Here is a 12,001-nt window from a genome sequence, read left to right on the forward strand (position 1 = left end):
CTCCTAAGGGAGGTAGTGAGGGATCTGCTGTCTGCACCTGCCAGCACCATCCCATGCCAACATCTGCTCCCAAACATCAGAGCATTGCTGGAGGAGTTCTCTGACTCCTGCCTTGTCCTCAGATGACTCCTGTCTCCCTCTGCCTTTCCTTCAGCATCTCCCTCTGATCAGCTCTGCTCTGCAGGGTCAAGCTGCAGTGCTGTATTAGGGGGAAAAAAACCTTGAAGGGCTTAGGGAAAGGCACAGAAATTTAAAGGAATAGAAACTTCCCAGCCAAGCTGGCTAAATCTAGTTATTCCATGCCTTTGATAACTTAGGAGGCCTTGGTTAGAAGATGTGAAAAAGTCACTCTAAAGGAGGAAAGACACAACTGGAAAAGGAGAAACCTCCAGTGTTTGGGCACACAGTGGTGGGCAAGATGCAATGGAAAAAGAAAACTCCCAGAAAAAAGGACCAGGAGCAGCTCCTGTCCCAAAGGTGTTCTGCCCAGCAATGCCACCCCAGTCATGGAATCATGGAATGGTTTGGGTTGGAAGGGACTGGAAACTCATCATGTTCCAATGCCAGCCTGTGACAGCTTCTAAATAAGCAAAAATGGGCTTTCCACCCAACATGTAAGTGGGGACTCAGTGCCACAGGACACTGCAGGTGCTGGCAGCTGACTGACTCAGAAATCACAGGTTGATCCACTGACATCTATTAAATCCAAATTCTCTTTCTTCTGGGAAAGCTCTGGTGCTCCAAAAGAAGGCAGAACCTCAGTGAGTGAGGGGTGTGCAGCACTCAGAGCAGCCTCATGATCCAAGGATGGAGGGATGCTCCATTCTGCCACCAGGATTTTAAACTCCCCATTGCTGAGAGGTCCAGGCTGGGGTCAGGGTGAGACAAAGCATCTCCCAAGCTGGGCACCTCCCTGAAAAGGCATCATGTCCTCAGTGTGGGCTTTGTGAGCTGAGATCAGACAGAATCTGGAGGCCAATGGGGAAATTCCCAAATCCTCAGGCCAGGACACCTCCCTGGCCCCCTTGACTACCACCTCCTTTGTCCTTCAGCAAAATGCTTGGACAAGAAGATTGTCCAAGGAGCATTTGGCCAATGCTCTCAGGCACCAGGTGGGATTCCTAGGGCTGTCATGTGCAGGGCCAGGAACTGGACTTGATAATCTTCGTGGGTCCCTTCCAACTCAGGATATTCCATGATTCTATGGTCTGTGAAAATGCTTGGCTCAGCAAGTGAGAGATGATGTGTGCTTAGGAGCTTCAGGAAGCAGCTCTGCTGCCCCCAGATCTCCCACAACACACGGTGGCTCCTCACTGCACCAGAGACTCTGACCTGGTTCACACAGCCCAAGGCCACACAGAATATTGCAGAGCACTTTATTTTTGCTATTCTGTGGCAATAAAGCAGCCCTGTCACAGGGGACCTCTGAGGGACACTGCTGGTGCAACTGCAGCACTAAAAACACCGACTGCAGCACTTTTAGTCAAGGGACCAAAGCCACTTTTGACACCAGCCTGGCACTGGAACCCCATCCCTGCAGGTATCCCTGGTGAAAGCTGTCACTGGGCAGCCTGCCCTTTGCATGAAGCCAGCAGCTCTACCTGCTTTCACAGGGCAATGGATAAAAAGGAAATTAAAGGAAGGAAGTGCTGCTGCTGTGCCCATCCTGCAGCAGAGCCAGCTCTGTCACAGTGCTGTGACCTGCTCACAGCCCTTCACCCCGGGGATGCCAGGGAAAACACCCTGTTCCTGGCCTGGCTTTTGGCTGAGGACATGCCACAGGTCTCCAGCCTTTGTCTGGGGGCAGGTCTGGGCACCACAATATGGGACAGATCTAAAGTTAGGGAGCATCCAAAGGAGGGACATGGGGATGGTGAAGGGCCCAGAGGGGCACACGAGGAGCTGCTGAGGGCACTTGGCCTGTCCAGCTGGAGCAGAGGAGACTGAGGTCAGACCTCCCCAGGGGCTGCAGCTCCTCCTGAGGGGCAGCTCCAATCTCTGCTCCCTGGGGCCAGGGACAGGACCCAGGGAATGGCTGGAGCTGTGCCAGGGGAGGGTTAGGTTGGACATTTAGAAAAGGTTCTTCCCCCAGAGGGTGCTGGGCACTGCCCAGGCTCCCCAGGGAATGGGCACAGCCCCAGGGCTGCCAGGGCTCCAGGAGGGTTTGGCAACGCTCTCAGGCATGGCATGGGATTGATGGGGTGTCTGAGCAGGGACAGGAGTTGGACTGGATGATCCTTCAAACCCAGGATATTCCGTGACTCCTTGGTTCTCCTGATCTCAGCAGGGGCTGCAGTATTTGTAGGTTGCTGTAGACAGAGCTGATTTCTGTGCCCAACTCAGCCTCACACAGCCCAGTTGAAGGTGCCATGGTGCTGGTACACAGAGGTGCCTTGCTGGGGTTTTTTATGCATCTAAAATTTTCCAGCATCATGTGTGACTTCTTGTTTCCTCTGCTTGAGGGAATAACAGCAGGCAGGGACAGAGGGAATGTCAACCAAGACACAATCTGGAAAAGCGAAGTGTTGGCTAGAGGAAGGTCAGGGAGGGCAATTGGGCAGCAGTTTCAATCCTGCCACTTGTTGGCTGTGCAGAGGCCCTGGGTGGCACTGGGCAGCACTGGGCTCTCTGCTCCCAGGCAAGTTCAGATGTTGCAGGCATCCCCAGGAGGCCACAGAGATGTTTTGAGGGCTGGAGCCCCTCTGCTCTGGAGCCAGGCTGGGAGAGCTGGGGGTGCTCAGCCTGGAGAGGGGAAGGCTCCAGGGAGATTTTAGAGCCCCTGCCAGTGCCTAAAGGGACTCCAAGAGAAGACTTCAATGGACAAGGGTCTGGAGTGACAGGACAAGGGGAAATGACTTCCCACTGCCAGAGATCGGTGTTAGATGGGATATTGGGAAGAAATTCTTCCTTGTAAAGGTGGGAAGGCCTTGGCACAGGGTGCCCAGAGGACCTGTGACTGCCCCATCCCTGGAAGTGTTCATGGCCAGGTTGGACAGGGCTTGGAGCAACTTAGTCTAGGGAAAGTTGTCCCTGCCCATGGCAGGTGTTGGGAATGAGATGAGCTTTAAGGTTCCTTTCCACCCCAACCATTCCATGGTTCCAAAATTCTATGAAACCTCATTCCTGGAGTTTAGACTCACTTCTTGTACCACAGCTCTGCTGCGAACAGAAGTGAGACAGAAGTACTGCAGGTGTTGATGTGCTGAGGGTAGAACCGAAAGCCAGGCCAGCCTCTGTGGGCTGGAGAGCCACCAACTGCTTGGGGACTGCAAGAAGGTGTCTGGGGAACCAGGCAGCCCATCCACCACACTGAAGAGCCAACCAGAGCAGGTCAGTGAAGCCCATCTGGAAGAGGACAAGCTTTATCCCAGCGCTGGAGGAGGAAGTGATTCACTTGATGTTTTAGCCAGCCTTTGTGTTGTTGAAGCAAACAACGTGTTGTCTGTATCCACAGCCTTCCTGGGGCTGGGGACGCTGGCCAGATGGTTTGCTGGGGTTTTAAGGAGCACTGAAACAAGCAGCTCCCTGCCAGGCCCTTCCTTCCAGTCTCTGGGTTTAAGGACACTTGTGTCCACAGAAGGGCAGCAGAGGGCAGGTCTGACGAGGAGCAGCTGAGGGACCTCGGGGGGTTCAGCCTGAAGAAAAGGAGCTCGGAGGGGACCTTCTCTCTCCACGGCTCCCTGACAGGAGGGCACAGCCAGCTGGGGGTGGGCTCTGCGCCCAGGGAACAAGGGACAGGACAAAGAGAAAGGGGGCCAGCACTTCTGGAGGAGCTTTATGGTGGATATTAGGGAAAATTTCTTGACCCAAAAGGGCTGTCAAGCACTGGCCAGGCTTCCCAGGGCAATGATGGAGTCTCCATCCCTGGAGGGATTTAAAAGAGGTGTGCACTTGGGGCATGGGTTAGTGGTGGTGGACTTGGCAGTTCCAGGGAAATAGTTGGACTTGATGGTCTCAAGGGTCTTTTCCATCCTAAATGATTCTTTAATTCTATGATTTTAATTAAATGTGAACCGTGGGCATGTCTGGATGAAGATCCTTGTGCTCTAAGCCTGTGACAGGCTCCAGAGACCGTGGCAATATGGGTCTGTGGGGACTGTCAGGGTCTCCTGGAACCCAGGGGCATTCCTGGACAGAAAGCAATGGGAGCCTGAGTGTGTTCTGGACAGTCACTTCCTTTCCCAGGCTGTATTAGTTTGGCTCCACAGAGGCCATGGGTGACCATGCTGAGGACTTTGCTGAAGTGAAGATCCTTCCCTCATCCCTACAGCCAGTTTTCTTGCCATTCCAGGTAGTTGGGTCCATCAGATGTGATGTGAAATCCCTGATGGCTGTTCCTCCAAGTGTTTGGCAGAGATGGCTGGGATTATTTACTCCATCACTTTCCCAGGGTCAGAGGTGACATTGAGCAGGCTGCAGTTCACCTCCTCAAAGCTGAGTGCAAGATTTCCTTCTCCCACTCACCAGAAACCTCCTGATTCCTACAACATTCCAAAGAGATCAGAGAGAAACCTTGCCAAGGCATCATCCATCTCCTTCAGCATCCTTGAGTGCATCCCATCTGCTTCTATGGGCTTGGCTATGTGTCCCCTCATCCATGTTCTTCCAGGATGGAAATGCCTCCTTACTTTTTGGAACAAGGAACTGGAAGTCTTGAGGGCCTCGCTGGCCACCAAGAGCCTGGCCGCAGGAAGCCCCTGCTGTGCTGCCAGCACTTATGGGCACTGCTTCCCAACCTGGCATCTCCTGGAAATGTGTGGGGTGGGAGCATCCAGGGCACTGTGAGTCACCTTCTGCTTGATGAAACTTGAGTCTGTTTTGCCCCTGGCAACTTGCTGAGCTGAATCAATGCAATCTTTGAAATCAACTCCCCTAGACAGTTTAAATCTCAGTAAATTCTGGTTTCCTTCCTCATTCTAGTTCCACTCAGACCATGTCCTGGTAGATTTGGGACTTTCCAGGATGTGCAAGCTCATGGATACCGAAACCGGGCGCAGCCACCAGCGCCTGTATTTCCCGTGGGCTGAGAGACCTCATGGATGCCCTGGGTGAGAGAATTCCAGCACTCGACAGGCTGCCCACAGCTGCCAGAGCTTCTTTCATTTTCACTTTCCTGCGCAGCTCCACCCGTGCCTCCCGAAGCCCGCAGGTCGCAGAGGCTCCGGGGGTGTGCAGCAGCCTGGGGAAGGAGCCCCAGCTGCCCCGGCGGGAGCGCAGAGCCCGGCAACCACCGCGCAGGAAACCCGGGGCTGGCGGCTGGGAACCGCTCCGGTGAGTGCGGCCAGAGCAGTGACAGCCCTTTGGGAGCGGGATGACCAGCCAGGCTCTGTCTTGCCGAGCCCATGTGGGCACAGCGGACAGCCCTAAGCGCAGGGGAGCCTCCCCAAAGGGCTGTGTGCTTGGCGGTGCTCAGCGAGCGCTGGGCGCACGCATCCCCCTGATCTGCTCTTATCCGCTCCTACAGCGCTGCCGCGGGTGCTGAGGACAAACTGCTGCTCTGGGCGCCGGGGACGAGTCTCTGCTGACCCCGCTGTCCGCCGCAGATGTCCCGGGAGCCGTGGCGGCCGGGGCAGCGCTGCGCCCCGCGGATCCCGCAGCCCCGCGGCGGGCGGGCGCGGCGCGCCGTGTACCTGCTGCTGGCGCTCTGTGCCGGGGCCCTGCTCCTCGCCCGGCAGCCCCTGGTGCCCACCGCCCGCAGCCTCACCTTCCACTTCGCCACCCTGCAGATCGGGGCGCTGCTCAAGGGCACCTGCTACCTGGCCGAGGAGATCTTTCACCTCGACTCCAGGTGAGGCAGCGGGGCTGGCTGCCTGCCGCGCTCCTGGGACCACCCTGGGGTGTGGTGGGGTTTGCTCCTGCTCTCTGTGCCCACGCCTGCCCTCCGTGGCAATGATGTGCTGTGCCCTCTGTCACCCTCCTGTCCCTCTCATCTCTTGCTCCCTTTCCCCACCCTCTCCCCCTTTCCAGCTCCTCCATGGATGTCTCCTCTCCGTTGTAACTTCTGCTGTGCCCTTTCCCTGCGGAGCAGATCTTGGCCTCCAGCCTTTCCCCACCACCCAGTGCCGGAGAGCAGGGTGCTGTTGTCTCCCTTTGCTGCCCAGGGTGACATTCCATCTGCTCCCTCTGAGTCCCACGGGTGCTGCAAGGGCCCCGAGCCCTCTCCTGGCGGGGGCACTGTGGTGTGCTGGGCAAGGTCTCACACGGCTCTGTAGCGCTCTGGAAGATTGCTGGTGCTGGCCAGGAGATGGAAGCAGCCCTGGCCATGGCTGCTGAGGGTGGGTGGGTGGCCACCAGCCTGACTCCTGTCTCCCTGTCCCACCCAGGCACCACGGCAGCTTCTGGAGAGCCCTGAGAACCTGCTTCCCCCTGCACTGGCACGGGGCCATGCTGCTCCTCTGTGGCTCAGCCTACGTGGCTGTCCTCGGTGATGGGCAGCCACTTGGCCTCCACTTCATCCTGGCCAGTCTGTGCCAGCTCCTCATCCTTGCCCTGGGGCTCCAGGTAAGATTCCCACACCTCCAGCCTGGCCGACTGCCCGGGGAGCCCTTCAGCCCTGAGCAGCCACGGGAGATGTAGCCAAGCCCTACATGGCCTCTGCACGTCCAGCCCACCCTGGCTCAGCCTGGTGGGAGGAACACTCAGCTCAGCCCTGCAGAGGCTGGCCCCATGCTGCCCAGGAGTGTTGCCTCCTAATGAGCACAACCACCCCAGGGGATGGCACAGCCCCCACCCCCGACATGAAAAACAGGGGTATTTTAAATCTGTCAGTCAAGCTGGCACTTGAGGGGAAAGCAGAGCCTGTGTGTTCTCAATTATCAGTGTGGTGTGAGGGCAGAGCCGAGCCCCAGGCGCCTCTGCAGCATTGGGAGGGCTCTGCTGTGCCCCAGTGGTGCTGGAAGGGTCACACAGGCTGCAGAAGGTGCTTGTGTCAGGTGCCTGTGGGACAGGACACCCATCTCCACCTAAATGCACACACAGAGCTGGCAGAGGCCATTGGGAATCCCACCATCAGGCACTGGGGTGCCTCCTCTCCCATGCTGGATGCACAGGGCAGATGTACAAGTTGCACTAGGACACACGATCCCAGTGGAAGGTGCTGTCAGGGAAATGCCTGGCTCACTGCAGCCCCAGTCCCCTCTGTAGGGGCTGTGGGGGTTGTCAGGGGCTCTGCCCCAATGGGAGGGGCTGGTGGGGTTGTTCACTCTCCAGATCTCTTTGGAGTTCTCCAACCCCTGTGGAGAACTGTCTGTTGCAGAAGGGCCCAGGTGACTGCTGTCATCACCTGCTCTGTCTGCCCTTCCCTCCACAGAAGCCTTCAGCAGTGGAGATGTCTGAGATGTCCGAGAGGTCCAAGCAGAACGTTGCTCATGGGCTTGCCTGGTCCTATTATGTTGGGTACCTAAAAATAGTCCTGCCACGTACGTAGCTGTTTCCCTGCATTCTCCTGCCTACAGACAGAAATAGCTCCTAATAACAATCCTCCCACTTTTAGCAGGGAAATGGGGAGCAAGGCAGAATGCAGCTGTACTCATACCAGGCACCTCTACCTGGTGCTCTCTTCCACCAGGGATGAAAAAGTCCATGGAGGAATTCAGCAGAGCCAATCCCAACCTGCTGGCGTGCAGGAAGACCTGGAAACTCCACATCTTGGTCCCTCTGAGCTGTGATGTCTATGATGAGCTGGAGAAAGCTGACAGCAATATCCAGTACGTGACAGACCTCACTGAAACCACCCTGGCCCGAGCTGGCACCAAAAAGAGGGTCTACAAACACAGCCTCTATGCAATCAGGGATGAAGAAAACCAGGTATGCTGAGAGCAGTATTGGAAGCATCATCCAAAAAGTCTTGCTGGCCCCAGAAGTGGCTGTAAGGACAGGAAACTGTCACCTTTCCTATTAGATGCTCCCACCTTCCACCAGGCTTCCACGAGATGGAGAGATCCCATTGCTGTACCCCTTCCTGCTGGCTGCCTCCTCCCAGGATTAGGTGGTGGGTTTGCTTAACCCCTCCTGGAGCTGACTGAAGTCCAGAAAACAGTAGAAAACTGAACAGAAAAAAACAGATGTGGACTACAGAGCATCACTTCTCACAGGATGAATGTTTCCTTGTGTTGTGAAGAGGTGCTTGAAAATGTCTGTGTGAGTCATTATTTGACTCCCTCCTTCCCCCCAGCCACCCCTTTCCTAGGCTGGTGAGCCCTAAATCTCTCCATCTCATGTTGCATTAATGTTCTCCCACATCTCCTGGCAGACAGACCCCTGGAGGAGGGAACACCCTGGTGCCGTGCAGGGAGACACTGGCAGAGCTCTGCTCCTCACCTGGGTGCCCTGATTTGCCCTTTGGCAGTGGCTGAGCTCTGGGCTGCTGTTTTTCAAGCCCTGCCTGCAGGGAGCCTCCTGGCCCTGCTCCGGGGGCAGCACAGTCGGCCGCGGGTTTTCCCTGCACGCCCTGATGCCTTGTTCCATCTGCCAGCCTCCTGCTGAGTCACTCTGCTCCCCGGAGCTCCGGCAGCTCTCAGCCTGCACCTGGCCTTCCAGTGACATTTACCCTCAGCTTCCTGCCCAGTCCCTCCAGTGACCCAGGGCCCATCGATGGCACCTGCCCCAGGGCACGGCAGTACCTGCCTGCCAAGGCCGGGAACTTCCTGCTTCTCTGCATTCACCTGGGACCGCATCCCTCGTCCTTCTTCACTCTATTAAACTTTTCAGTTTACCCAGTGTAAGGCTCACTGACAACACTGCCCCTCCTTGGCATGTTTATGGCTTTATGAGATTCCTCCTTGTTTGTTTGCTCAGCCTCCTCCCACCTGTGCCTCTGCCTCCCCGATGTTCATGCTCCGCTCTCCTGCTCTCTGCTAGGATGCTCACACTTAGAATAATGGAATCACAAAATATGCTAGATTGGAAGGGACTTACAAAGATTATCAAGTCTAAGCCTGCAGAGACACCCCAACAATCCCACCCTGCGCCTGAGAGCGTTGTCCAAATGCTCCTGGAGCTCTGGCAGCCTTGGGGCTGTGCCCATTCCCTGGGGATCCTGGTCAGTGCCCCCAGTACCCTCTGGGGGAAGAACCTTTTCCTGATATCCAACCTAACCCTCCCCTGGCACAGCTCCAGCCATTCCCTGGGTCCTGTCACTGGAGATTGGTGCTGTCCCTCCACTTTCCTTTGTACAGCAGAAAGCCACCAAGAAGGTGTGATCACAGGGAAGGGATTTCTCCCTAGGGGACCAAATTCCATGGACACTGGCTGCTCTTGGGAGCACTGACAAAGCCCATGGCTGTCCCCCATGGGCAAAGGCAGAGCCCACCTGGCAGAGGGGCATCTGAACCTGTCAGGCCAGCTGCTCTCCCCCTGCAGGAGGCAGGGGGACACTGGGGCCAGAGACAGTATCCCTGTCCCAGTGTTCCCAGTGCAAGGCAGGCCAAGGAGCCACCAAGAGGTCCTGACTGCTCTACCCAGTGCCAGGGTCTCCCAGCAGCCCTTTGCCCAGTCGTCCTGCCCTCAATGTCTTCTCCTTCCATCCCTGCAGCTCTGGCACTGTGCTGTGGAATACGCCACCCCACTGCAGTCCCTCTACGCCATGTCCCAGGATGAGTGTGCTGCCTTCAGCCGGGAGGAGCGCCTGGAGCAGGCCAAGCTTTTCTACAGGACCTTGGAGGAGATCCTGAAAGGCTCCAAGGAGTGTGCAGACACCTACCGGCTCATTGCCTACGAGGGTGAGTGAGGGGAAAGGGGTTGGGGTGCCCAGGACAGTGGCTGTGCTCTTCTAGCCCCAGTGTCTGTGCAGGGCTCAGCTGATGTCCCTAATCAGGGGACCACGGTGGCCCCTGCTGCCATCAGAGGAAGGGAGAGGCTGCATTCCCACATGAAACAGGAATGTCACTGAGCATGGCATCACTGGCTGGGTGAGGAAGGGCACTGTCCCACTCTGCTCTGGATTGGGGCAGCCTCACCTTGAGCCCTGGGGCAGGTCTGGGCACCACAATATGGGAAAGAGCCAAAGCTGTTAGGGAGTGTGCTAAGGGACAAGGGGGACATGGGGATGGTGAAGGGCCCAGAGGGGCACACGAGGAGCAGCTGAGGGCACTTGGCCTGTCCAGCTGGAGCAGAGGAGGCTGAGGTCAGACTTCCCCAGGGGCTGCAGCTCCTCCTGTGGGGCAGCTCCAATCTCTGCTCCCTGGGGCCAGGGACAGGACCCAGGGACCTGCTGGAGCTGTGCCAGGGGGATTTAGTCTTGATCTCAGGAGAAGTTTTTCCCCAGAGGGTACTGGGGGGCACTGCCCAGGCTCCCCAGGGAATGGTCACAGCCCCAGGGCTGCCAGAGCTCCAGGAGCACTTGGACAATGCTCTGGGACATCGTGTCTATGTGGAGCCAGGAGCTGGACTGGATGATCCTTTTGGATCGTTTCCAACTCAAGGTATTCCATGATTCCTTAATTCTAAGGACTTCTTTCTGTGGGTGTGAGGAGCAGGGGCGGTGGTGGCCATACTGGTTGTCCCAACTGAAGTCCCCAAGGGGACAAACCTGAGACAAGCTGTCTACTGCAAGGAGTAAGTATAACAGCAGGCATCCAGGGGAAGCAGCAGCTCCCCTTACTGTTGATGTTCCTGGAAGAAGTTGCTGGGGCTGTCAAGCCTTCCTCAGCAGTGGGAGGAGTGTGTGCTGGCTTGGTGCCATTCCTGCTGACAGAGGATAGGAGGGAATGAGGCTTTCCCTCATTTCCATTATCTTTTCATCTCCCATCTCCTCACCTCCACGAGAAGAAATCAGCATCTTGCTGTCATGAATGTTGTTTTTTTTTGAGAGCAAACTCAGCACTCTCCCTAATGGGGAGAAGCATTTCCATCCAGTGAGGCAGTTCCGATCACAAGCACTACTGGGAATCCAGCACACAGTGCCTGTAATTTTACACTCTTCCCTGCACTTTGTGTTTGAATTTTTTCCCTCTGCTCTGCTGAAAATGGGAAGTAAAAGCTGTATTTCCTGACTGTGCAAGAAATTCCGCATATTTTGGAGCATCTCTCAGCGACTTTGCTCCTTGCCCAGAGCTCTGCCTCGGGTTAACCAGTGAAGGAAGGTTTTGTCTTTCTTCTGTCCCAGAGCCAGAAGAAGCAGAGCCCCACTTCTTGTCCAGAGAGATCGTGTGGCACTTGCGGCAGGAGCATCACGAGGAGATCGCCGTGCTGGAGGGGAGCCACCCGCACCCGCCGTCCACAGCCCTGGACTCGGCAGAGCTCAACCTCCAGATCAGTGTGTCAGACCTGCCACAGCCCCTGCGCACTGATGGCTTCTAACACACTGCCCCTCACCGCCCCTAGGGGCTCGGCTCACCTTTCCACGACCCCTTCCCCCTGGAGCGTGTGCTCTCCATGGCTGCAACCCCCAGCTCCCACCCAAACCTCCTGTGCACCTCGGTTACTGGAGCAGCTGACTCAGCCCACAGCCCTGTGACATGCTTCCCATTTTCTTTGTTATGTTCAGCTCATATGTTCTTCTGTGGGTGTATTGTTTTTTTAATCTGCTTTCATTTGTGTCATATAAAGCACTTTCCTCTCTGGGACAAGTTGCAGTATCCTAAATTTTGGGCACAATGTGCAGTCTGCCCCACATGGGATAGGAAAAGGTTTTTCCCTCAGAGGGTGGTCAGGCACTGAACAGGCTCCCCAGGGAATGGTCATGGCTCTAAGGCTCTAATCCAGGAGTACTTGGACGATGCTCTCAGGGACAGGGTGGGATTGTTGGGGTGTCTTTGCAGGGCCGGGAGTTGGACTGGATGATCCTTGTGGGTCCCTTCCTACCCAGGATATTCCATGATTCTGTGATACGCTGTGGTGTTGGATGGGGCTTTGGAAATGCCAGCCACAAGTGTGCCTGTGTGTGCTGGGACAAACACAGCCAGCCCACATGGCCAGACTCCTGGGGCAGCTTCTGCAGGATGTCCAGGGGAGCCTCCAGCCTGACTCAAAGTGTTGGTGGCAGAGCAGGCTCACCCAGGAT

General features: G+C 56.4%; 1 protein-coding gene across 1 annotated transcript; it reads left to right on the forward strand.

Annotated features, from left to right (window-relative positions):
- Positions 1-5,469: 5,469 nt before the first annotated feature.
- STING1 (stimulator of interferon response cGAMP interactor 1) lies at positions 5,470-11,933 on the forward strand. The gene is made up of 6 exons (XM_066328927.1): positions 5,470-5,788; positions 6,324-6,501; positions 7,310-7,418; positions 7,568-7,806; positions 9,533-9,719; positions 11,105-11,933. The coding sequence occupies exons 1-6, from the start codon at positions 5,544-5,546 to the stop codon at positions 11,296-11,298; spliced, it is 1,152 nt and encodes a 383-aa protein (XP_066185024.1). The 5' UTR covers positions 5,470-5,543; the 3' UTR covers positions 11,299-11,933.
- The last annotated feature ends 68 nt before the right edge of the window (positions 11,934-12,001 follow it).

Source organism: Sylvia atricapilla, chromosome 14 (genome assembly GCF_009819655.1).
Source record: "Sylvia atricapilla isolate bSylAtr1 chromosome 14, bSylAtr1.pri, whole genome shotgun sequence".
NCBI classification, from domain to species: domain Eukaryota; kingdom Metazoa; phylum Chordata; class Aves; order Passeriformes; family Sylviidae; genus Sylvia; species Sylvia atricapilla.

Coding starts and splice junctions, on each gene's coding strand:
- STING1 (XM_066328927.1), top strand. CDS start 5,544: ATGTCCCGGGAGCCGTGGCGGCCGGGGCAGCGCTGCGCCCCGCGGATC. Junction 6,502..7,309: donor TCCTTGCCCTGGGGCTCCAG/GTAAGATTCCCA, acceptor TTCCCTCCACAG/AAGCCTTCAGCAGTGGAGAT. Junction 7,419..7,567: donor CCTAAAAATAGTCCTGCCAC/GTACGTAGCTGT, acceptor CTCTTCCACCAG/GGATGAAAAAGTCCATGGAG.